Source organism: Ascidiella aspersa, chromosome 7 (assembly GCF_963924565.1).
Source record: "Ascidiella aspersa chromosome 7, kaAscAspe10.2, whole genome shotgun sequence".
Taxonomy (NCBI): domain Eukaryota; kingdom Metazoa; phylum Chordata; class Ascidiacea; order Phlebobranchia; family Ascidiidae; genus Ascidiella; species Ascidiella aspersa.
Genome location: NC_139453.1, coordinates 23,009,540 through 23,034,868, shown reverse-complemented (window position 1 = coordinate 23,034,868; position 25,329 = coordinate 23,009,540). Strand labels below are relative to the sequence as shown.

Here is a 25,329-nt window from a genome sequence, read left to right as displayed (position 1 = left end):
TTAAGACAATGCAGCATTAGGGTTTAATAAAGGGCCATTAACAATGTAGTTTGCTTTCAGTGACGTGTCGAGCTAACTGAGCGCGTAATTTGCGCGTGTGCTTCTGCAGTTAATTATTGAAGAAAGGGCTAAAGTAAATATGACGGCCGTCGACCTCGCAGGCTTTCAGGAGAGCCCGGAGACGTGTGGTCAGGGCAAAACGTCCTTTGAGAACATGACTACAGCCAGTTTAATGGCCCTTGACTGCGACAGTTGAGATGAGAGGCCCATAAAGTCTATGTGAGTCGATCGCTAGGACTTTCACAGTTTCGAAAGTCTGCTTGAAAGTGTTGCGGACAGACCTGACGAAAACGTTTTACACTCGCAACTGTTTGTGAATGAGATCAAGCTTTAAAAAATCACACGGTCTTGCCCGTCTTGAGAATAGGCTAGTGGCAGACTAAAGGACAAATTGAAAAGTGTATAAGTCAATGCAATGAAATACCAATCGCCTTTAGCTTTTCAACGACAAAGGCACTTTCAGCCTGGTGTGAATAGCGCAAATTAAAAACCAACAAACATTACGCTACTAGCTTACATCGCCATTCTTCCGTCGCTATTCAGCATGTTTGGCTTTCCTGACAGCAGAGAAAGGTGTATTGTGTGACGAAAAGGCTGTGGCTAGCTTATCAGGGCTTATGTATGGGCTTATGTATAAAGACTGTAAAACGAAAGTTTTTTTGAATGGAACAAGCAAGTGAAACAAATGTAATCGTAGAATAGTAACCAGTAAATCAACGTATACTGTACCATGCTAATGTTGCCTTAAATAACTTTTTTGAATGGAGCTTTGGCAAATAAATATGTTTGGATAAGTCGGGTTAGGCATAGTAATAAACGTCAACTGCTTGTTTCGGTTGTCCCGATTACTCAATCCGATGAAAAACTGAGATAGGCTTACACCGCTTTCGATATTGAATCCATTTGATAGCGACATAAGTAGGTTAGCTTCGCTGGTTATTAGGCTTGTGTAAAGGGTGCTGCTGTAATATTGGATAAGACCCACTATCCGTACAGGCTGTCTCACGACTCAACCAGGCTGGCTTAGGTTACCAAGAAATTAAACGAGTCTTCCAAGCATTGCTTAGTGGGAAAGCTATTTATCGATGTCTAGTGACAAGTCTGCAGTAAGTGAAAATTTTTAACTTATACGTTCTTGTTTTCAGAAATAATTCAAGTCATTTAATTCCCTGCTGTTTTTGGGGACTCTAGATAGCGCACCTAAAAAGCTTGACATTTATTCACCATGGATAACACTAACGACCCAGTGTACGAGGTATGTAGCCTATGCTTTTTATTTTACACTTGTATGCGTTAAAGTACGATAGCTTTTTTCGTCAAGTGGCCATCGAATTGATTGCCATACAAGAGCTGTAGCATTTACAAAGGACTGCTTGGTTTAAAATCTGTATCATTGTGTCTTTGAAATAAAAACTTTGATAGGGTTTTCTGAAAATATTTAGTAATATATTTGCTTCCTTTATATATCAACTTCAAAAAAACTGCAGCCAAGTGGTGCTTAAACCCAATATATTACTACTGTTCAAAACAACTAGCTTTAAGTTATACTAATATTTTATGTCTTATTGTTATCATAATAATAGCAACAAATGCATGTAAATAAACGTATTATAAAGTTATCTAAATTGACTTTACAAAATATTCTATCAAAACTGTGTTTATTGAAGTTTATTTTACAAAAATATGTTATCCGCCAGTGGGCGGTATTGCTTAACTTTTAACGCGACTGTTACATCTTGTTTTCTTGAAAACCAGTTAGTCATAACGTTTTTCCGTCATGATTATCTATAGCAAACGTATGTTAAGTTAACTACACACTATAAAACATAGGGTGCCGTAAATTTTGATAGAACTCCACAAAAAATAAACTCGAGTGGGATTCCCGTGTCCGGAGTGCGACTCTGCGGCCTGTATTCCACGTTCCACCCATTTACTTAACTAACATAGGGTGGACATACAATATACATCAATTAACACTCGCGGGGTATTATGTAACTCATTTAGACACAACGCGTGATTGGAAAACATTCAATAATCGATTTCGAAATTATTACTGCGCATGCGCACATCGGCTTCGGTTAGTCTTACGTTGTTTACTTGATTCGACTCCAGCAAAATAAACTGACTCCGTCATGTCCCGAGTCCTACTCATTTTATTTACCAAAAACTAACCCACACCCGTTCTTACCATTGGTCATACATGGTTTATGCCTAAGATCGCCCGTAGGGAATGCGATAACACTTAAACTTCAACAGTCAAACTAAAGTATATGTTTTGTTGCAAAGAATGAGAGGTAAAATTGGATCATGCAAATAGGCCTACCGTGTCAACCATAACGTTTAGCCTACTGTTTAGCTTTAGATAAAATGTTTGGCAACCCGTTTAGTGGTTATTACTGTATTTTGGGGAAATTTTATCTTGTCAGATAGGAAACCACACGTTTAATAATAAATTTCAAAGCCAAAAAGGTCGAGTTAGATCGACAGCATAATGCTGTCGATCTACTCGACCTTTTTGGCTTTGAAATTTATTATTAAGCTACATTACAGATCCGTGCCTAGTGTACCCAAACCACACGTTGTATTGTAAAACATAGCTAAAAACAAAATTGATGTCAAACTGTTGTCGATACCATCTTTTAGCGGACCTTAATGTCAATGTTGTCACCTGTTTACGGGTAAAGGCACCAATCTTATAGCCTTATAATACAGATTTTTAAATACGGCCACATTAATTTGTTGCAATGGTGTACTCTTTTTACCACAGTCTGGCTATCCCGCAAATGAAAATCCATTGGAAAGTATGGGTATCGAGTTACGCCCGAACGGGGCGCGAAAACCACACGTGTCTACACAAGTCACATATGTAGGGCATACAAGGTTTACTGTAGCCTACATACGTTTAAACACCGACTGTCGGATTTCTGATGTTAAACCTTAGTCTATGTCTATAACATAAATGTGTTAAGTGCTCTGTTTTAAGTTACACACTATTTGGCGGATCAAATAGAACTGTTATCAATACAAAAGACAGATTTTCAGGGAAATCAGTCTTAGTTTTTTCCTAATAAAGGAAAACATGGTGGCTGTCCTATATAAAGGCTTGAGACGTTTCGCGAAGGGCTATCATAGGAACAAGCTCGACTGTGGGCAGAAGAGCGTGGTGTCATCACGAACACTTGACACAGTGCAGAAGACTCTTTTATGTACTTGGGCCCTTGTTCGTGCCACTATTCTGGTTCGTAGAGGCCTGCACGAACAATATGTCACATCAGTACCACAGGAAATGATTTGAAAAGTACATTCTTAAGTTGTTGCAAATGCAGGCATTGTGTATATGTGTATAATATGCGGACGCTGGTCTGCCGTTTTTGGCACTTTTTTAGAACAGAATATGCCCAACGCAGATCGAATGTCTTCCTAAAGCGAATATATACTTTGAGTTATTGAAGACTAAAAAGTTGTGCAGTTGGGCAGAGTAGGTACCTTTACTTCGAGAATCGCTTGCGTCATCTACCTACGATTTCCTTTTCAACACGCAGCATTGTATTGCCTTCAAAGTAGTTTGTTTAGATTACCATGTGATTCATTGTATTCAGTTGGCCTACTCCGCACTGAATCAAATGTAGTGACCAGCATAACAGTAAAATCCATTCAGTTAGAAAGGTTGAGAGTGAGACTGGTTGGAAAAAACTAAACCAGAAAAGCAATTTAATACGCAAATTTTATAATATGGTTTGGCTTGTTACTCAAAATACGAGTAAAACTCTTTATAGTGTATGTCCACAGCACAAGTTTTGGCGTTGGTCTAAAATCCTACCACTTTTTTTGCAGCAAGGAAACGTTTTAAAATTAAAATTACAAGGATGAAATAAATATGGGACTGTAAATATAATAACAATACTTGACCCTCTCATAACCAAATCTAATTTGCAGCCTAACCCAAATAATGTTAGCAATAAACCCCCGGGATGAAAATGTGATAGGATTTTTGATCACTGCTTAAATTTTTAGTCAAAGGTTTGTTTTAAGTATGTTCTTGAGTTTTACTTTGCTTTAGTTTGCAGATGTATTACTAAATACATTTCCTGTATTGAAAACCCTATTCAAATAATTTCAATAGGGTGAAAGTGAATACGCTAACCCTGACAACAACAACACTGCTGAACAACAGTCCGAGGACTACTTGCATCACTACCAATCAGATCAAGCTTCTGAGGACGACCTGCCCCCTCCGCCGCATCAATTCGACTTTGAGAAGACCTCTTCTGCATCATCACTTAACGGAGAAAAAGCGGAACCTGTGCCTCTAGCAAGCATGGCTGACCAAGTTGTTCAGGGGATTGAAAACCTTAAGACGGAGGATGTATGGTTATATTTGTTGTTTTTTTGGCCGATTTAGCATTTATGTACCCTATTGTAAAGTTTAAAAGTCACCATCGGCAGTTTAAGTTAGGGTTTAAACTTTGGTTTTGATTACATGTTTTCGAAAAATGATAATATACCCCAGCTTTATATCTAAAGTCAAACATCGCATATAGGTTACTGATAAAAGGTTATGCAAAATGTGGCAATTTGGTTTATGCTGAAGGTCAATGCAAATTTGTGATAATTTAAAAAAATGTCTGAATATATGAGTTGGTAATAATCCCTAAGTTTTTTTTTTAATGGAATAAAACAAGGTTGTCCGGCTATTTCCGTATATATGCTTTATTACTTTTTAACTTTTTGGCATTACTTGAATGAAAAGGGTCCCTTAAATCTAAACAATATGCTTACAAATAAAATAAGTATATACTTATATTATGATACATAATTATTTACTATCAAATAAAATTTATGGTTCATCAGTTAATGAATCTGAACGATGCTGTAAGCCCGATTTTAACTTTCTGGTGGACTGCAATCGGTCCGCAGAACTTAGTTTGATAATACCGTTATTTCACTTACAATGTTGCATAAAACTCTAAATTCCAGGAAGAGCCTGAAATTCGAACTATCAATCCTGAAGGCGAACAAACAGAAAACGTTGTTTTTCTCTTTATCAAGGTTCAATCTAACTCGAAATACATAAAGTCATATTACTAACCCATCCTTTTTTATATTAAACAAAACTCAAAATCTAAGTTCTTATCAAACATTGGAAAAAAAATTAATGACGTTTATGTTTTATTCCCTTTAAAGCATGCATTGGGTGAAGTTATATTTTACAGAAATAAATTAGTAATGAACAAGCAAGGGTACTATCATTTTAACATTTATTTTTAAGATTTGCATGATCCTTAAATTTGGAAATCTTTATTTATTTGTTTCATGATTGGTTCAACAGAAATCATCCAGTGAAAGCTGTGTTGTCAATGGTGACAGCAATGAAAGTCCTGGTAACAACCAAGAAAAAAAAATTGTGCTTTTTATAAAGGTAGGTCGCTGAATATGTTTACCTGGGCCAATCGCTACCACCTTTGTTTAATTAAAAAAAAAAACACATAGCTGCAAGGTGCACTTTTCTGAGATGTTATTTTACAGGTCTATTTGCATTCCCCGAATATGATTTGTTGGTGTGGTTTGTTGAAAACCTGAATGTATAAACATATATCAACAAAAAAGTATTCCAAATGATGAAAATATTTTATAATAAGAAAATATGCCACCTATTTTGCTTCGTTGTGTCAAGTTGTCTATTGCCCTGTAGCGTACAAAGCACATATGTGTGTTTGTTAATGTTTGACTTTAACAATTTTATAATTGAATAGGGTGTGTAGGAAACTTTGTTTAATCAAGCGTCAAAGTGTTAAGTAAAGTTTAAAAGCGCAATGGCATTTAGAGTTTGAACATTGCTCACCTCTGGTATTTTGGTGCACTGGTGTTGTGTTCTGTGCTGTCCCCAGATTTCCATGGGTCGTCGCTGATATTATATAGACGCAACACGTGTACATAACTACATATAAGCGATTAACCGGTGTTTGACATGTGCAATTGCCAATGCACCGAGCTGCCATGTCGTAGGACCAGTTAATCATTAGCCACGGTGAGCCAACTAGCTACACCCCTCTGTTGTAACGTCCAGCAGCTAAATTAACATCTCAGCCGCAGACAGCGCCGGTCGGTCCTCGTCCTTGGCGCTGCACTTCCTATTATAACGACCTTCGCGCTGTTGAATAAATAATTAGAGCACGGCTTGGCTACGCAGCCAGCTTGCTAGTTGCACTGTGCTGTTCGCTCAGTCGGTTTTAGGCCCCGTCGCGCACGTAGTTTGCCCAACTAGCAGCAAAGTGCGAATCGGAACTAATTGCCGCGGCTCGTCGTTTATTGTCCATACTCCCATGTGTTAGTGCGCACCCGTGAAAAACTTTCTTTCTCGGCCGGCCGGTCTCAGGCCCGCCTGTCTTCTGGGTCCCCAAGGTACCTTGCTACTGTCGAAAGCCGACGACAAAACTGCCGCTGCTCGACGTTTAGAACGTAAGTCGACCGGCTTCGGTATGCCGCAGTTAGTCCTCGGGCGATTTGAGACTGTATGCCCATATCAGGTAGAGGCGCTTCTTCGATAGCCAGAAGCTACGTTTTGAGTGCGAGGCGTGTAGTAATTGCCAGGAGTCGATTAGCAAACGAATTGTCAGTTCTTTTGCTCGGTATTGATTCTTGACGCCCTGATTAAGCTGTACTTTGTCCTTGCTGTTTACCCAGGGAATATTTGAGCGGAACGCTTTAACAGCCAGTGTTAGGTTCTTAGCAACGCAAGGCAGGTTGCGACCCTTCGAAACCCGCATTTTCGTGCATAGCTTGCGCGATTGGCAAAACGTCAATTCGAGCTTCAATTGTGGCGCGGACAGAAACTTCGCGAACAATAGGCGAGCGCAGCTATTTATTACGTGAAGGGCTCCCCGCTAAGTTTGCTGTGTGGAAAGCAAACGAACGAACAGAGTGCCCCGGCACGCGGTTTAGTGAGGCAGAAACTGTTTGCACAACCAGCCCATTCTTTTCGGTCATTTCGCCTCGCCAAAGCGGACCGACGTGACGACGAAAACAGTAATTTGCCGAGTGGCTCGTAATCGCCGAAAAAGCAGCGGCGAGTCAGTCGCGCTGCTGGACTGCTGATGACAGTGTACGATTCTGCCGCCAAGCTCGCAGTCAGCCTGCGCTATATGCTCACGGGAGTTGTTTCTCTACAGACGCTTCTATGATGATGTGTAGGTGTTTACCAGAACAATCTTTTCTGTTGCGAGATACGTTTTGTTCGCGGCCTGTGAAACCCCAGTTGGTTACTGACGGGAAATTTGCAGCAGCCTCTTAGCACGTTCAGCCTTATCATTTTTTTATTAGTATCATTAAGTGTGGTGTTGTGTGTTTAATAGGCGTTGCAGGTCTAGCTTAGCAAATTACGTAGCCTTTTTAAGCAGCCCAATGCCAGTCTGGTTTATGCTGTTTACGCCGTCAAATCTGTGTGCGCTCTCTTTTTGTGAGGAGTGCGTGCTTTTAAGTAAAAACAATTTCCCTTTACAGTCCAGGGCTTTGTGCTGTTTGTAAACCGCCTGACGTAATCTGTTAATGCTGAGCCGTTTTTGACACGCTGCTGTGTCGCGATACTCCTTTTAAAAACATACACCAAGAAGAGAGACCGGGCTTCCTAGCAAAATGAGCGAGGAAGAAAATTCTGTCCAGTATACGCCGGAAGGGAGCGAGCAAAATTCGCTGAGCGACCGAAAGCACGTTATTAATTTGTTCGTCAAGGTAAGACCGGCTGATGATTGTACCCAGTTGCTGAAGAAAAAACAGGACCTGATGGCTTTGTTTTGTGGCTCTGAATGTATTGTGCGGTCGCATGTATGTAACCATTAACCAGAGACTGTGGCTACTGACACTTTGCTTTTTTTATAGTGCCGAGAGCATTTAGAGAAACCTTCGTAGAGGACGCTTTTTTAAATAAAGTTTAACTGTCTTAGTTCACCACACCTATATTCTCCGAAAACGTAACAAAACTGCACAATGAACCCCTTAATTTTTTTTAAGTAAGTGTAGTACGAGAGACTCTAAGCCCCACTAAAAGCTATTATTCTAAAGATCTTTAATCGGACAAATACTGGATACCCAGTAAATTATACGATCTACAGTTGTTTTTCAAACTTGTATATTACTTTTTGCCTTCTAATTCATCGTTTTAGTTGGCCAGTAACGCAGGAAAACCAATATGTATGTTGATATTCATCATAAAAATGGTCTATGGGCTTGTGAAATGTTAAACACATAACACATTTAAAAAAGGATTTGGCAAAATAATGAGTGATTTTCACTTGCCATTTGCCATCCCCTCGTCATTGCTAGCTGCACATACAACCCTAATGAGCTGCGTTATTCATTTGGTATTTCCCTTTTCATTGGCAGTTAACGTGTTTGTTTGCTGCGCTTTGTTATGCCGTCTTTGCATGGATGTTTGTTAACGTTTTCCGCGTTGCTTTAACCATTCGCTGCCTCTCTAGCCAACTAAATCGCACCGTTTTGGCTTGACAAACGGCGCGTAACGCCAAACATCGATTTTCCGACGAACTAAGCGCTAGTCTTGTATACGCTTGACAGACAAAGCACGACCGAAACATTGCCCCAAACCGACTGAAAACGTTATCTTGTTTGGGACAGGTTTACATAAGTTCCACGGCAATCCATATCGTTTAAAGGTCTGTGTTTCTCAACCTTTTTTTGCGGCGATTAAATTGCAAAGCGTAAGCTTAACAGCGAAGCTTGACGAGTCAAATCTATTCACTAAGCTTTTCGTAAGCTTAAAGTGAACAAAACACAAGACAATAGCATAAGTGATGTTACATTTAATAGACATGAGCCATAACTTCGTATTGCTTTAAACTTTCACAGACTTTGTAGAAATCTTGCTCAGAGTCAATCTCAAGGAATCTAGCTATGTAAAACTACTGGAGTCAGCGACCCAACCAAATCATACGGCGACACAAAATTCTTTACCAAATTAAACGGCCAATCCCCCCCCAAAAATTATAGCGCGGTTATTTTCCAAATTTTTAATTTGAACGTAAGGCCAGCCCTGCTGTTGTGTTGCGAACGATGACAGAGGCCAACTTGAGCTGTTAACGTCCCTTGGGCTTTCAGGCTTCACATGACGCCTCACCCTAAAAGGCTTAAACTGCGACTTGCGAAGTTAATTGCGGCGCCTAAACGAACTGCCGTGAACCTTTGTTCGTTCAACGCCTTTGATGATTTATTTAGAACCTGGTAATCCGCCTTGCCCTGTCGTTTAGTTTACTTGCTTTGTGACTTGCTGGTTAGTGGCTAGATAATGTTTTTGTAAGGGCTCGTTTCGTGACGTAATCACTGATACGCGATCCGCTGGTGTTATTCGTATTCCACAGAGGGCCGAAGGCTTATAAAACGTGAGAATGGCAAAAATGCTCAACTTTTTGACTTGTGAAAGAAAGCGTTAAAAAAGTTGTTCGTGTTTCACTTTGTAAAACTGTGTTTTTTTTACTCTACGAAACTTTTCGCGAATTTCAATTTGCTAATGTGCTCCGCAGCCAGCACATTTGCATGCTTCACTTTGTGGAAGTGCATGATTAGGTGTGATGACGCCATAATAGACGTTTGCAATGCGCTACTTACCACCGCGTCCATGCGTTGGGCCAATGACTCGACATTCTGGCAATGACGATATACGATTTAGGCTAGCGCCCAGTAGCAATCAATTAGAGCTGGGTCGTTGCCGCCCATCTATCGATGTGAAAGCATCGCGGACTTGTTTACAAACGTGTCGGGCAAATCAAACTGCGACAAAAGTCGATTCGTGTTCGCTTGCCGTGCTCGCGCTTATTTTGCAACGCAAAGTTGACGCACGAGGTCGTCTGTTGGTTTCTATCGTTAGCGTGATTACCTTTTGCCTATATAAAACAGGTAATTTAATTTTAATAAAGCGCAGCTGTCCGATAGACTGAAGCTGCTTCTCTAGTATCCTACCGCAACCGTAGGTCATTACGGTGATCTTTTTTTACCTGTACTGAATGCAGTTTATTATAGCCACCTTTTACTCAGTTGACAAATCTCTAAAGTATAATGTGATTACTTTTTAATGGCGTGCATAAATAGATAAAAATAGCAAAACAAATTAGGCACCTGACCTCAGATTAGGCACCGCAATGCAATGTGTTTGCTATTTCGTATTGCCACCTCTTACTAAAATAGCATTTACTCCCCATCAAGGTCTGTTTTTGTATTTAGGCCAAAGCTGTTTCCTTGGCGTTGAAAATCGCCTCTCTTCAACTTTATGATTTTGGCTCCTATTTATAAAGTTGATTATTGTCGCACTGATGTAATCAGTAAGGCGCTGTTTCGTTTGCTGTTCACACGAATCCGAATTTAAAATAAAAGGCCGCCAAGGGCTGCTGCTTAACGAGCTTCGAACGGATTCTAAACGCGCTCGTAAACCCCAGACGACCAGACGTGTTTCCGCGCTATAGATATAAAGCAATGTTTTTCAACCCATTCCGTTTAATTTGATTGGGTCACCGACTGCAGTAGTTCACATGTATTGATGTATTTAGATCGGTTCTGAGCAGGATTTTTTCACGATTCGAGAAAACTGCGAAAAATACAAGGCATGACTCAAATCAATTAAATTCTAAATTATTTATTCTATTTGTCTCCTGTTTTGTTTACTCGTAAAAAGTGAAGAGAATTTGGTCGTCAAAACGTCACTCTCATATTTACGCTTTGTTGGAAATAAAGTTAAGAAACACTGCTATAGAGAGACTTGAAAACATAATGGGTAATCCAAATCGCTGCGAAACCCCGGACTGTATTTTTGTTTTTGCAAAGTCCAACCCGGAATTCCGCGGGCGCGTTTCCCTTGGGATAAACGGCATCTCGACAGGTCTGCGAGTTGAGTCGGTTTCGCTTCGTCTCAATTGACATCAGGGAGTTTTTACACATTTCGCATTCTTCACAGTAATACGAACTTTAACCGTCAACGCTCCACTGGCGTGAATCGTGAAGTATTGCGTTGAACGAAATGAAACGCGCGCTTGTACACGGCCTAGCTGCTGTTCATTGTCAAATGCAACTGTCAAGTGGTTTCTGCGCTTCGTCAGACCAACGTGTTTTCGGTTTCATTGGTCCTTTGTTTTCCCGTACGTGGTTTTGAGCTTTTAAAATTTCTTTCTCCCTGTTGTTATTTTAACTGAAAAGGCGCGGCGGTGCTTTCCTATCTCAGTAGGTTAAAAACAAGTCAGAAATCCCCGGGTATGTATCTGTTGCCCTGTTGTCTTGCTCCCCCCCCCCCCTCCCCTCCTGCGAAGCAAGTGTAAAGTCTTAAAAATATTTACTCCACTGAATTTTTTTTGTCAACGCTACAGTAGGACATTCTGTGAATATTTTTGTTTTAGCAATTTACGATAGCAAGGTCAATTAATGTAAAAAATAAAGAAATTTGGATCGGTGTCACATAACAGTCACCTATCGCTAATCAATAATGAAACGATGCGGATTTGCTTTTGTTGCGACATTTAAAAAAAACGTTTAGAAGGCCTGGCAGTTTTACACATTTTCTAATTGTTGGACCAATTGTGTTATCATGTAAAATAACTCCGTTGAACACCGACCTACCAAACGCTTGCCTTGTACTCAAAATAACAGAGGAGTTGTGGTTGACCCAACAGGCAAAAGCTACCGCTACGTACAAATCAAGTAGTTTTTTTTTCGAGGATTGTAAACACAGCTTTCGTCCCGATTCAACAACGGATTTGCGTTCAAGTTTATAATCGAATAGCAACGAGAGCAAAAATTAACCACAGCGCCGTTTTTTTGGAACCCGATTTTTCGCCTTGGCTTTTGTTCGCGCGTTGCAGCCCAGCGCCGAAAGGTTGTGGTGCGCTATATTAGGGCCGCCCGCTTTTATATAGTGTGACGCAATCCGCCGGTATGCGGGTGGCTGTGTGCTCTTCTGTCGGCCTTTGTGGGCGGTGGCCCGGTTCAAAAATGCGGTTGGGCGGCGATAAGGGAAAGCAAACGTCCGTTCGTAACCAGCCGCTTTTTACGGCTCTTTGTCCCAACAAGTGGCAACCCGTTTACTATCAAATTGCGCGTAAAAACGTAATGTTTGTCGAATTCCAACGTCTTCTAACGCAAACACATGCTTTTTTGTGAGGACCCAAGCAAATAGTGTTACAACGCGAAGCTTCGTAAAATACTTAGTGAAGTTTCGGATGTCGTTCGTTTTACTCTACCTAGTATTGTAGCGCATCACAAAAGGGTTAAATTTCGTTTTATGGCGTAATCATTTTTATTTTGTCACTTGTCGTCGTCAGCTATACGGTGCGCTATGTTTTTTTTATTAAGCAACACAGAACATACCTCAACTTTAGTATGTGATTCATAGTTGCATATTTTCACATACTTGTTATATGCAGTCACATATACCCATAATAGCACTATTGCAGTGCTTGGTTTAACAATTCGTATTAGACTTTTCCTACGAGCAGGAACATTTGTTTGACTATGTTTTGGCAGGTACTGTTCTTTACGTTTATACGCTCGAAGCGTGAATATGGGTAACTTCAAACGCATCATTCGTGTATTGTGTATATATGCTGTGTATCGTGAAACAGACACAAAGTTGCTCTAAATACAATACTTCAGTAGACGTTTAAAATTGCCTTTGTTTGCCGTATCTTGTAAGCGCAAATTCACAATTCTCGACCTATTTATGCAGTCGAAGTTTAAGGTAAATAAAAAGGTGTTACCATCGCAGCCTCGCAATGTAGAGATTTCGTTTAAAGTTTTCGCGTAAACAGTTGCTAAAACTTGGCGGCGCCAACACAACCATTCAAGCGGGTCATATCATCGCTTTCATTGCATTGCTTCCTGGAATGGCGAGCTCTGTGCGAACGACAAGTCGATCAAGGTTTTACAAGCAGTCTTGCTTTTGCCTATGTTGCTAACATTCCTGCCTGCAAATAATCGAAAACCAAAGTGAAAAACCTAACCCCACGATCGAAACGCTGATTCGCGATTCGGTATGGAAATCTATTCTATAACCATTAACCAACTGACAACCGCTGTTTTTATTTTACTGTGATCGCAGATTTTGGGTTTTTGTTGTACAAAATTTGTTAAATATTTACTGGCCTTGTTTTTAATGCCCTTCAAATGATTGTCTTTTTTTGTTTTTAACTTTAACAGTTATATAATATATATATATTTGATGTTTTTGGGTTTCTCTTATTTATTGTTACGGCCGGGTTGCCACAAAGACTTTGAATTTTCTTAAATTTATTTTTGTATGTACGTTATATGTTTGAAAAGTACAGCTGTAAAAACAATTTTCTACATTTATACTGATTTTTCGAAATGTGATCCAATTTCAGGTATTTAAATAGCAAGGAATTGTTTTTGAATTTTTTTTTTCAAATTTTGTGGCAACCCCGCACTGCATGACCCATATGTAATCCAATTTATTTATAAGTAAAAATATAAAAACGGGGCTCGGAATATTCGTACTGGCAGTACAGTGTTTTAAGCTGCAAGATAACTATACTGGCAGCCGACAAGACGTTCAAGATACCCCTGTTTAGCAGAACGTAAAGCCTCACTATTGGTTTTTCTTCTCAGTCGTGAAATTTTCGGTTCAAAATGATTTATATATCAATACACGTAATTGAAACCTAAGAAAGAACAACCCGCAATTTTTTCGTTGCCGTACATTCCGAGTCCCGGCTGAATATTCAGCATAGTACATTTTCTGTGAAAGACCCTTGGTTTTTTACCTAATAGCACTTCATAACTAAACCCTGTGGTTCTTAAACTATTAGTATCGCCACCTCGAAAGGAATTTTTTCCAGGTTAAATAACCTCAGTTTATAAAAAAAGTAAAAAAATTATGATGTGCCACCAATTCACAATAAAACAGCACAAAAAATAACATCGTAGTGTGAAAAAGCCCGGCACTGATTTTGCTGGCAAGCAGTCAAATTCCCTGTGAAAGTTTCCGCAAAGCGTCTAACACCCACGGTTTAAGAACCACCGGGCAAAGTTGCCAAAACGCGAAAAAAATATAATCCTGACCTACGCAAACCTCATTTTTTTGTGTGCCAGGCTGGCTCGGACAAAGAATGCATCGGCTGCTGTCCATTTTCACAGCGTCTATTCATGATGCTTTGGCTCAAGGGGGTCGTCTTTAACGTCACCACGGTGGACAAAGCCACGTGAGTAGCCAGGCAAATTGACGTGGACTAAATTACAGTATACTATAGTGTAGGAAATAAATCGAATGGTTATATAACAACTATTTTGCGCCGATTTAAATCAAACAAAACCACAGAAGAATTTATAAACAGACGCTCGTTTTGGAAAATAAAAAACTATTTTTTTATTTTATTGTTTATAGCCAAGGCAAAAAATAAATCGGGACAATACGATTTTAATGTTTTAAACAATATACGTTTATTTGAAAAGTTTTGGCAGTTTAGGTTTATCTCCTTTTATAAGGTAAGCATTGTCCTACTCAGCTATTGTGCCAATCTAGCTTACCCACCCCTTCACTGCATTAAGTACATAGGACAGCACACAATAAGACCCATGGAAATATACTTTATTCTCCGAAAGAAGCTATAATACTAGAGTATTAGAACCAAAGACATAATAAAACCAAATACTCAGTAATTTCTACTACGCAAAATACCTAAACTCGTCGGAAATAGGAAAAGTAGCAACTGGACTCCACCGTTTTGCCGCTTGGGCACCGGACAGTTTGCTTTTTGTTAGGTTAGACGTGTGTAATGGGGGGAGTTTAAGCTACTGCAAGGAAAACGACATTGGCGAAGTTAAACAATAAAACTCAAAGTTAAAAAAAACGAGTAAAACCAGGATCAGACATTTTTTTAAAAGGAATATATATTTCGACTATGTTATTAGCTGGCATTAAATGTCTGATCCTGTTTTTTAAACTTTGAGTTTTATATGCGCGTTAGCGGAACTGTGATCGACAATCAGAAACTTGCTGCCAATGGTTTTGGATTCCATAAAGATACGCCCTTCTTTTGTTGCAGTTAGTGCATACTTGGACAACTAGTTAATTCTAGTCATTGAAATAGAGCAAAATGCGGCTAATTCTAATTCCAATTCTAATCTAATTTATGAATTGCTTGTGTGCTCTAATTCTAGTTCTAATCTAATTCGGATTTTTCGAAAAATGCTACTTTGTCCAACGGCATTTTTAGTGACTCGGTTAAAACACAGAATTTTAATTAAAACTCTTTGGTTGAAACGACTTGTATGTAATTTTTACAGTCTAAAAAGCATAAAAAGGCCTAAAAATTAGCACACACATATTTACCATTCGCATTCTTATAAGAATACTTTGCGATTAAATTAAATTGGTTGTAAATAATTAAATGTGATTCTCGTTGAAATTTGTTTTTTTAGGAAACGATAATTCTAATCTAATTTGAAAAAACTTTTCCAAGTCTGAGTTAGTGATGAAGTTAGGATGGGTCGCTGCTTAGGCAAAATATTGAGATTTAATTCCCGCTATAGCCAGGTCTTGTTGGGTTAATTTCGACATCAGACGTTACTCCAATTTCAGTCGTATTGCTAGAAAGCCGCCCGTTATCCCTGCATTTATTTAACACTGTGTTTCTCAGCCTTCTATGGCTAGCGGCACCCCTAAGAAATATTAAATAGATTGCGGCACCCTACAAGATTATTCGTCACAAATTCACTATAGAATGTTACAAATCACAAACACTATAGAATTTCACAAAAAAATAAACTGGAAAAACACACATCAACCCTTAAACAACCTAGGAAGTTATACTTGCATTTACCTCACTCTAATCTTACACAAAAGGTTATAAGAGTTGAGCAATATTCATATTCTCAAAGATACCCAAATATCTCTTGGCACCCTAAGTATTAGAAATGGCACCCCAGCGTGCCGCACCACCCCGGTCGAGAACCACTGCTCTAACACCTTGTGTTGGCGAACCGTGCTGCAGGAAACCGAAGCAGCTTTCGAACGTGGCTATGGGAGCAAACCCGCCCTTTCTACTCTTCAACGGCGAGGAGCTGACCGACATCCAGAAGAGCGAGGACTACATCGAGGCCGAACTCTACCCGCCACGCTACCCCAAGCTTGCCTGCAAGCACCAGCAGAGCAACACGGTCGGCAACGACATCTTCGCCAAGTTTTCGGCGCTCGCCAAGTTCCGAGGCAACCCCAACGACCCGAAGCGCCAGGGTAAGTCGCCAGTTTCGAGGCTTTTTCGTTTATTGCTTAGATTTTTTGACTTCGGATTTAGATGGGCCTGGCTGCAGATGCATTGGGTCGCTTTTGACGTTTTGGAAATGTAAATGTATCTTGTCTTATGTTTACCGGATCCCTTGTAGAACCGGGATGGGGCAGCGGCTAACTGCATCGTGTGATTTTTTCATTTTTTATGAGGAGACACAACAAGAAGTTGCGCTACCTCTAATATCAATATTTCAGTTTGTAATTTTTGTGACTTATTGCAAGATTTAAAACGAAATCAACACAATTGAACTCTTAGAAAAGATTCATGTCTTTCGAGAATTATGCTTGATATAGTAGCTGATTGACTAACTGTCAGAAATTATACGGAAATTTAGTCCCAAATCGCACGCATCCAACGAAATACAGAGTTCTTTACAGTATGATTTATCATTGTTTAGGAGGGTGGGGGCTGACCCCAGTTTCTGCTGGGGGTGCTCAGATCACCCTAATAACCCCAAACCCGGCGACCATGGTTAGCCCTCAGAGCCTTCTATGGCGTCACTTCTTGTCTTGAACTTCAGCTGTCGCCGCATTTAATTCGATGCCGAGCCATCCCTAATGTGTTTTAAACAGTTCGTTAAGCTCAGACGGGGTGCCCCTCATTATTGAACGCCCTTTGGTGTTCGTCACGTACCGAAATATCGTTGCAACGCTCCCGAGGGCCTCTGTGCCCTTTTTCACACACGACCATGCGACCACCTTTTGTATGTTTATGACGTGAGCTAAAACTGAATGCTTTGACTATGGTGTTGTTTTATCACGGGTTATATAACCGTTGAAATTCCCACCCACCCATACGTGCATCTAACTAACAATGGCTGGACACACACTATAGGGTAGATAAAAAAACACTTGAGGATCATAAAAAGGACAATTTCTACGTGCTGATATCAGTCTGTAATGTGAACGTATACAGATCTCAGTGTATATTAGATATATGCCAAGTAACCATATTGGTGTTGGTTATGATACAAGCTCGTATCGAAACGTCTTAATAATCAACATGATGTCGTTCTACTCGACCTTTGTGGCTTCGCAACTCATAATTATCAAGCAACATCAAAAAAACGTCTGCAAAAAACGTGCGACAAATTAAAAAAAAATCTTATCGTTCTTTTTGCCCGCGCAGCCATGGTGCATAAGCTGACTGCGGCGCTGGCCAAGTTCAACAGCTACATGATGGAGCCGCTCGACGACGAAATCGATGAAGACGATGACAGCGATGAGGCTCAGGTCTCGCGACGAAAGTTCATCGACGGCGACACCATGACAATCGCCGACTGCAATATACTGCCCAAGCTCAATATCATAAGGGTGGGTTTGAAAGCGATCGATCGATGGTCTTTTTTATTTCCGACACCAGACTCAAAAGTTGAAAGACGTGTTGTTTTTCTTCAATTTTAAATGTGTCTCTTTTCCCAATTTTTTTGCACCTTATTCCTTGCATGGCTTTGGTTGCAGTTCAGATTTACTGGACTGGGGTAAAATAAAAAAGTTTTAGGTGTTTCACTTTTGCTAAACCGCTTTGTGATTTGTAATGCCTTAGGTATGACCGTTTACCTTTGTTTACATGAACTTTCTCGTGAACTAGATTGATGTTTAAATATTAGAAACCCTGTCGATTTTTATTAAAGTGACATATGTCAACTTAACAAAATATGTGGCCATTCGATTTTTTGGCCTAATCTTCCCTAAACTAGTGTTTCTCCACCATTTTTCGCAGCGACTTAAATACCAAGCGTAATTATAGTTTTGTCTACCCCCTTATCTTATCTGAACGTTTTATAAACTAAGAATATGTAAGAAATTAGCTTTAATAGGTTTCAAATTAAATAATATACAAATCTTATGCATACTACTATAGTGGCAAACCAACCAAATCAAACGGCGATCCAATTTTAATTTGCCACCCATGGGTTAGGAAACACTGATTTATTTTACAGAATTAAATAGATAAAGTTCAAAAAAATGTTTATAATTATCTTTCAAGGTTTGTAAACAGCATGTGTACTAAATTAGACGTTAAAGTTGATCACCTTAAATATCACCCAAACTGCGGATACGTCTAGAAACGAAATTAAGAAAGTCCAAAACCCTTTTTTGTTTTGTAAAATCGACGTTTCGACAATTAACTTATACAAGCACTTAATCACAGAAGCCTGGTATACTGGGTTGCATTGCTTGCCGATAAAAATTAACTGGATACTGTGTCGCAAAATACGTAACAAACTCCGATTACGTCGGTTTAGTCATTGTGACTAATGTGTCATCGGCACACGCCCTATTATTCTACGCAGCAGCGTTTGTAATTGTACGCTAAGCAAACACGCATCTATATAACTCACGCAATCCCTTCACGTTTTCAGCGCGACCGAAAAGTTTAGACACGAATAGCTTTTTAGAGCGACAACGGTTCCGTGCGACCTACGTTATATCAAAGTTTCTAAGGGTTATGTAATGTCCGCAATGTATGCCGGTAATCAGTGTTATATACTTTTCGTTGTAAAATGATATAATCCTGGTCAAGTCTCCTGCAAATAGCAGCAGGGCGATTCTCAGTTCAAACTATTGTAATTGTAGTCACATCGTTGATATCAAATTAGAATGCTTTAAAATTGACAAGCTCGCACTTTCCGAGCAAAATTTTTTTTTTTTTCGACCGTTTGATATGCAAAACTTAGGTATATAACCGATTTTTTTATGTAAACTAAAATCACGGGATTGTTTCATTTTCTAAGAAAGGTTTAATTAAGGCAAATTTATTTTGTCCAATAAAACCTGTGTCATGCCAAGCCATTTAAAAACCTTGACATTAGCCCATCTTAAAAGACTAGGCATTACAACATTGACGGTTAATTTACTTTTTGCCAAGCGAAAATCCTCAGTGATCAAACGTACTGGAGCAGTATCATATAGCTAGCCAGATATATTACATAGCGGAATTAGTGACCTGTACACGGACGTTATCGGCTTTATTCAGGACTACCCGAGCAAAACGCCACACTTGCCTCTAACACTAGGTCAATTTACATAAGCCACTTCAAGCGCAACTTTTATCCTTTTTCACTCATTCTCCCAACCCGCTGTACCCATAGGTTGACTGAGTTTCAACCGCGTGAGCTTTTGACAGCTCGCCGATATTCGAAAATTTGTATAACAAATATAAGGAAATTCGTTGACTTGTTTCGCACTTAACTTCGCAAAAGCGCAAAAGGCTGTAATTAACCGTTTACCACGCTAATTACGTTGACCAGTATTCAGATGTTTTTGTAAATGTGCAGAAAATATTGTGTGAAAAGTAAACCGATTGTAATGTTTCCCCAAGCTACCATCATCAATTGACCTTACATCAGATGCTTTGCGCACACGGTACCACAAATTGGAGAAATGCTGATGTTCCTTAAACCTAGATTTTAGCACCCCCATCCCCACAGATAACTGGGCGTTCTTTTTTGCAAAGTTTCCAGCTCTTGGTCTTAGGCTACACGGCATGGCTGTAATCGTTAGTACCGACAGTTATAAAAGAATGACAATGTTGGTGGTTTGATAAAAACTATTTTACCTGAAATTACCGTAAAGGAGTTTCGTAAAAGCAAAATAAATTGATAACACATTGACATACACGATTCATAATTGGTCATACGCAAGAGTAATATTCTCAAACGTTACGTCATTTTGTCCTCCCAAAGTAAACACCCAACCGTGTCGTTCCTGCAATTAAATGATCAAACCGCTTGTGTAGTTGTGAGATATACGACTCCTAACAGTTAAGCGCACGCCCCACTCTACAATTAAAGGCGTTTCGGGCGTAGTCGAATGCGCTGTCAACGTAACGTTTTGCCTCGTGAATAATTTATAAAGTTGCTGTATAGTGGCAAAGAACTGGCTCCGCGGATCTTCATACGAGATCAATGGCACCGCCATAAGACCACTCTTAACTGTCCCATGCCTTTTCTTTGTCTTACAGGGCAGACTTGGACAACTAGATAATTCTAGTTTTCTAATTCATTGAATTAGAGCAAAATGCGGCTAATTCTAATTCTAATCTAATTTATGAATTGCCTGTGTGCTCTAATTCTAGTTCTAATCTAATTCGTATTTTTCCAAAACTGCTACTTTGTCCAACGGCATTTTTAGTCACTCAGTTGAAACACAGAATTTCAATTAAAACTCTTGGTTGGAACGAGTTGTAGGTAATTTTTACAGTCTAAAAAGCATAAAAAGGCTTAAAAATTAGCACACACATATTTACTAATCACATTCTTATAAGAATACTTTGCGATTAAATTAAATTGGTTGTATGTTATTCTAGTTCAAATTTTAGTTGAAATTTGTTTTTTTAGGAATTCGATAATTCTAATTTGAAAAAACTCAAAACAATCTAATTCTAATTCTAATCTAATTAAGAAAAACTAAAATGCTCTAATTTTAATTCTAATCTAATTTTAAAAAGCTAAAATAAATCTAGTTGTCCAAGTCTGTTACAGGGTTTTATAGCTTTAATGTAGCAGTTTACGTACGGACCAAAGCCACGCGAAAAAGCCACTGTATTTCCTTTATTTTGGAGGCCACGCATTTTTAATAAGACCCTGGACGCCAAAATGTGTCTAGCATAAAAAAAATTCACGCCGGTTAAAGGGTTGTAATTTATTTTTTAAGAGTAAGGTCGTTAGCCTTTATCTTTCTAGTTTGTACAACGTGAACACATTAAAAGGTAGTAAGTTGTCCGACAGTATCGGATCGGAGCTGATGCTTGACGCCAAGGAGTAGTAAGGGTACTCCTATACTCAGGTGTCAGTTCCGTCCGATACCATTTTAAACTGCGCATTACAATCCGTTTTGCGATCCAACTAGTTAAAATTCCTAACGCAAGCAAATTTTTATAGCCTGAAAATCATTACCATTGTAGTTTCAATTTGATCAATATTGCTTATTTAACCAGTAATGACGTCAAAAATATTACTGGTATCGCATTGAACGTAGCAGTTCGGACCCTAAAGCTAGTTATCATTGTTGATATCCGATACTTCACAGCCGTGCTCGGCAAACTGTGGGCCGCGGCCCAAATATGGCGTATATTCTTCGTTTCATAGTATGTTTTCAATTATGCCATGGCAGGGTTTTGGGCATCAAGGCGCCGTGTATTCCTTCAACTTAGAATCAAATATCCTGAATCCGCTACTATATTTTAGTGGTTTTACGTACTGGGCCTTAAATAGCTCTAAAAAGAGTATTTTGGGCCGCGACAAAACAAGTTTGTCGACCACTGCTTTACAGTTTACATGTACGGATACCCGATATTTTGGACAAAATTTACAGCGGACCGATCCCGAATCAAATGAGTTCATAGCTATGGTCAAACGACTGGAATAGAAAAAATTGAATTGTTCGAATATTTTTTTAAAGGGTTTTAGGCTCAAAATTTCGTTTACCTAAGTAGTTAAGCTACCCTCAGTATTCCCTTACTATTGTTGAAACATCACCTTTTCGAGGGGGAATCATTCCTATATCAAATGTGACCGATCCGGAATTAAATGATGTCATAGTTATGGTCAAACGATTAAAATAGACAAAATTGAATAGTTGGAAATTCCATATCAATGTGGTACCTGGCCAGTATTGGCGTTTCTAATATCGGTTAAATACCTGTGCTGCCACTTGTCTGCGATCCGTTACTATCCTACATCCCTAGTTATCAGGATCGCAATAAGTACCAAGTTCAAATATTTAACATCTCTCTTCTTATGCAGGTCCTTGGCGGAATGATGCTCAAGTACGAGATTCCTTCCGAGCTGACCGGCATCCACCGCTACCTGGCCAACGCCGACGCCGCTGAGGAATTCACACAGACCTGTCCAGACCCTGGCGAAATCGTGTGGACCTACGGCGGCCGCAAGCCCATGTGCAATCGCAAGTAGTCGCCCGCCGGTCGCGTTTCTCGCCTTCCACGCTGGAAAACGGCGGGGAGAAACCGTTTTTTTTCCTCTGCCTTTACAGAGAGACCTGACTGAGAAACGAACACACATTCTTCTGTAAGCCCTCGCTGCGCACCGTCGCAGGCTTGTATTTTTATTTTGTTTTTTTGCAACTCGGAAAGCGGCGGAATGGCGGGATGTTTTGGCGAAAGCGGTTGACGCGCGGTTTCTTGCGGCAGACAAAACGACGTTTATTCGGTTTAGAATTTTTTCTTTCGCGCTGAAATCACGTTTTGGCATCAATTGGTCTTGACAAAGTCGTTCTATCGGTAGTTTTTAACCTGTAGCAACACTGACTTTCCGAATGGTACGCAAGAAGCTTTGGGGTTGCAACCCGGCATCCTAAGGGAAAGTAACTCAAGTTTTAAAGCAATACGATTAACCTCATTTAAATTTTCTGTTTGTTACACCAAATGGGCCCATTATAATTTATTCTGCGACAAGCTGTGGGAATTGATTTTTAAATCCATTTTTCACTGGTTTGCAAATTTGAACCAAATGGGTTTAATCGAAACAAAAAAAACACGGTTGGCAACCGCTAATCTACGCGACCCGCTTGCCGTTTGCGAAAAACCACCTTCGTAGGATGGGTACCCCACGATTGGGGTTGTCCTAATCCCAACCCCGCCCTTAGCCCGTCTTTTCGCCACTTTTCCGTTGGGCTCCCCCCTTGTCCCCTGTAAATATTCGTCAGTTTAAAATCTATTGGAATCGTGTTTTGTTTTGCTGGATCCCGCAATAACGGCCTTTGGAAGTTTTCGTTTTCCCGGCGCTCGAAGCGATCGCGGTCTTCATCGCGACCTTCTTTATGCAAGCGATTCTCTCTGGCTTGAATTTTTTTCAGCACCTCATTCTACGAAGGCGCCGTGCCGCAGCGGCGACCTCGAATGGAAATAAAAAAGTCGCTTTGTACTGTATTCATATCTATCGATGGAATTGCTGTAAAAATCTGCAAATTTTACTATTTGAAAATGTTGCGGTTTTGCAAATATTTTAGAAAAAAAAATTAGAAAAATTTACTCCTTTGGTTAAAAAAATTTAATTGAAATTAAATTTTGAACACGATGCCGAAATTTTAATTGAAATTTTTTTTAGCGAATTTTAAGTTAAACAAAACATTTTTTCGTAAACTTGATTCCGTGAAATTTTCCTGGTTGGCCGCATAACTGGTCGTCGCTAGTGTCGCCGCTTGAATCGCTTTTACCGCCCGGCGTTCGCCATTGCTTTTCCCGCTTTAAATCGCGTCGCTTCGGCCGGCTCTGATAAGTTTCACAATCGTCGTACGCGCCCCTGATTTTAGCGCGACAGAAAACATGCAGATATTGATTTTACTTAGCTCCACGTGATTTTCTTTTTGTTTTGCCTTGATGATATCCTTTGTTTGTATATCTTCCATTTTACGGTATTTTCCCGAATTGCGGTCTACAGTAAGCACTCACCAAACAAAATGAAAATCATTGGATGGGAACTTGTACAATATATTTTCCCAAAACTATTCGGACATCATTAATATTCAACGCAATTAACTCGCACGATAGTTACTGATTAATTTTCTCGTAAAATATGTTCAAAAAAATAATTGACAAATATTTTTCTCTTAATTTCAGTTTAAACGTCCGAACTTTATTTATTTACGTGAAGCCTGTGTTTGAAATCGTACCGAGCAAAATCACGCGTTTTTTTAGAGATCCTCATATGGAATCGTGTAAATATTCGTGCATAACGGCCTATAAAGTTGCTTTCATGTGACAAGACCCCTCGGCAATTGATTCTTCTGTCGGTTTTCGTTCCTAGCTGTTTCTCTGTACAGTATTTCACGGTGAAATAATCCATTATACCCTCATAATCCTTTACTCTGACGGAACCACATTGAATGTAGGCGCTGCGTCGCTATAGCAAGGTGTCCATCTCGCGTTTGCCTGTATACTGTATATGATGTATTCGATTTTCGACGCGAGATGCCATTTTCATATCGAGGCCCGTAAAACTTTGTAGCTTCTCTCATATAGCTTCGTGTTGTGTGTTTGTGTTTTGTGCTGCAGATGTGTGCGCTTTGCCTCTTGGCGCACATGCGTTTGCTTCCGAGACAATCTTACCCTAACTGTAGTCAAATTCTTTTGCGCTTAAGCTGCTGAAAAACGAGCGAATTTAAGCGAGGTGGCAAACGAGAAACATTTGACTTCAATTTGTTCGCCTGTAAAAAGATCCTTCCCTCTGCACGCCGTTGTACCATACACATTGCAGCTGTCTGTATTTACTCCGTGCTCATATAATAACTCGCCCGATAGCCCTGCTAACGTACTCGTCAAAAGGCCTTTTGCAGTGCTTTCTGGTTCAAATGGCATTCTGGCACTCTCTTGGTGGCCAGTCACCTCTGCAGTAGTAGATAGCAACTGGTTGATCTGCATTTTCGCGACTTCACGCTTTGGTGTTTTTTCCTGCCCATTCGGCCAATTTACGTGGCTTCTCAAGATTAGTGGTCGTATTTAATTGTCCACGCCCTTTAGAAAAGGGCATTCTGCTATAGCCCTTTGAATCGGCCTCGAAAGAGCGGTTGACGGAACTGCGTGTTTCCGATATTTTTCGAGCAGAGGAGTGTTTCCCGCAGCCCTTTAATGCTTCTGCTACATTTGTGTGCTCCTTTGCAATTACAGGTGTTGATTTTCTTTCGATTCGATGCGACGTAAAGTGACGGTCGACATCTTGTTTGCCTTTGTGTCCTGTAATTCTGGCGTCACGCGTCCCCAGTGTAATGTAACCACCGAAAATACAAGCATACCCGGTACAATACGAGTTCGTTTTATAGTTGCAGTGACCAAGAATCTATAGAAGAGAGGTACGCCAAGTCATCTATTACAATTCGCTTTGGAAATACCACAAAAAGACAATTTTGAGATATATATTTCTCCCGAACAACTGAGATTCTGTCCATTGTAGTACATTGCGAACTGCAGTGCTTCAATGGTTAATTTTTGTTACTGAATTTTAATAAATGTA

The 25,329-nt window shown here is 39.8% G+C and overlaps 1 protein-coding gene across 2 annotated transcripts; it reads left to right on the top strand.

Annotated features, from left to right (window-relative positions):
• The first annotated feature begins 1,205 nt into the window (after nt 1-1,205).
• Nucleotides 1,206-25,120, top strand: LOC146138394 (chloride intracellular channel protein 5-like). Of its 2 annotated transcripts, none has more exons than XM_083394324.1 (7): nt 1,206-1,315; nt 4,184-4,426; nt 5,390-5,479; nt 14,161-14,270; nt 16,062-16,303; nt 17,487-17,671; nt 22,108-25,120. In XM_083394324.1, exons 1-7 carry the CDS (start codon nt 1,286-1,288, stop codon nt 22,273-22,275), a joined length of 1,068 nt encoding a protein of 355 aa, XP_083250450.1. In that variant the 5' UTR covers nt 1,206-1,285; the 3' UTR covers nt 22,276-25,120. The 2 variants fall into 2 exon arrangements, with proteins under 2 accessions (XP_083250450.1, XP_083250451.1); XM_083394325.1 differs by lacking the exon at nt 5,390-5,479 and adding an exon at nt 5,038-5,109.
• Nucleotides 25,121-25,329: the final 209 nt, after the last annotated feature.

Coding starts and splice junctions, on each gene's coding strand:
- LOC146138394 (XM_083394324.1), top strand. CDS start 1,286: ATGGATAACACTAACGACCCAGTGTACGAG. Junction 5,480..14,160: donor AAATTGTGCTTTTTATAAAG/GTAGGTCGCTGA, acceptor TTTGTGTGCCAG/GCTGGCTCGGACAAAGAATG. Junction 16,304..17,486: donor CAACGACCCGAAGCGCCAGG/GTAAGTCGCCAG, acceptor TTGCCCGCGCAG/CCATGGTGCATAAGCTGACT.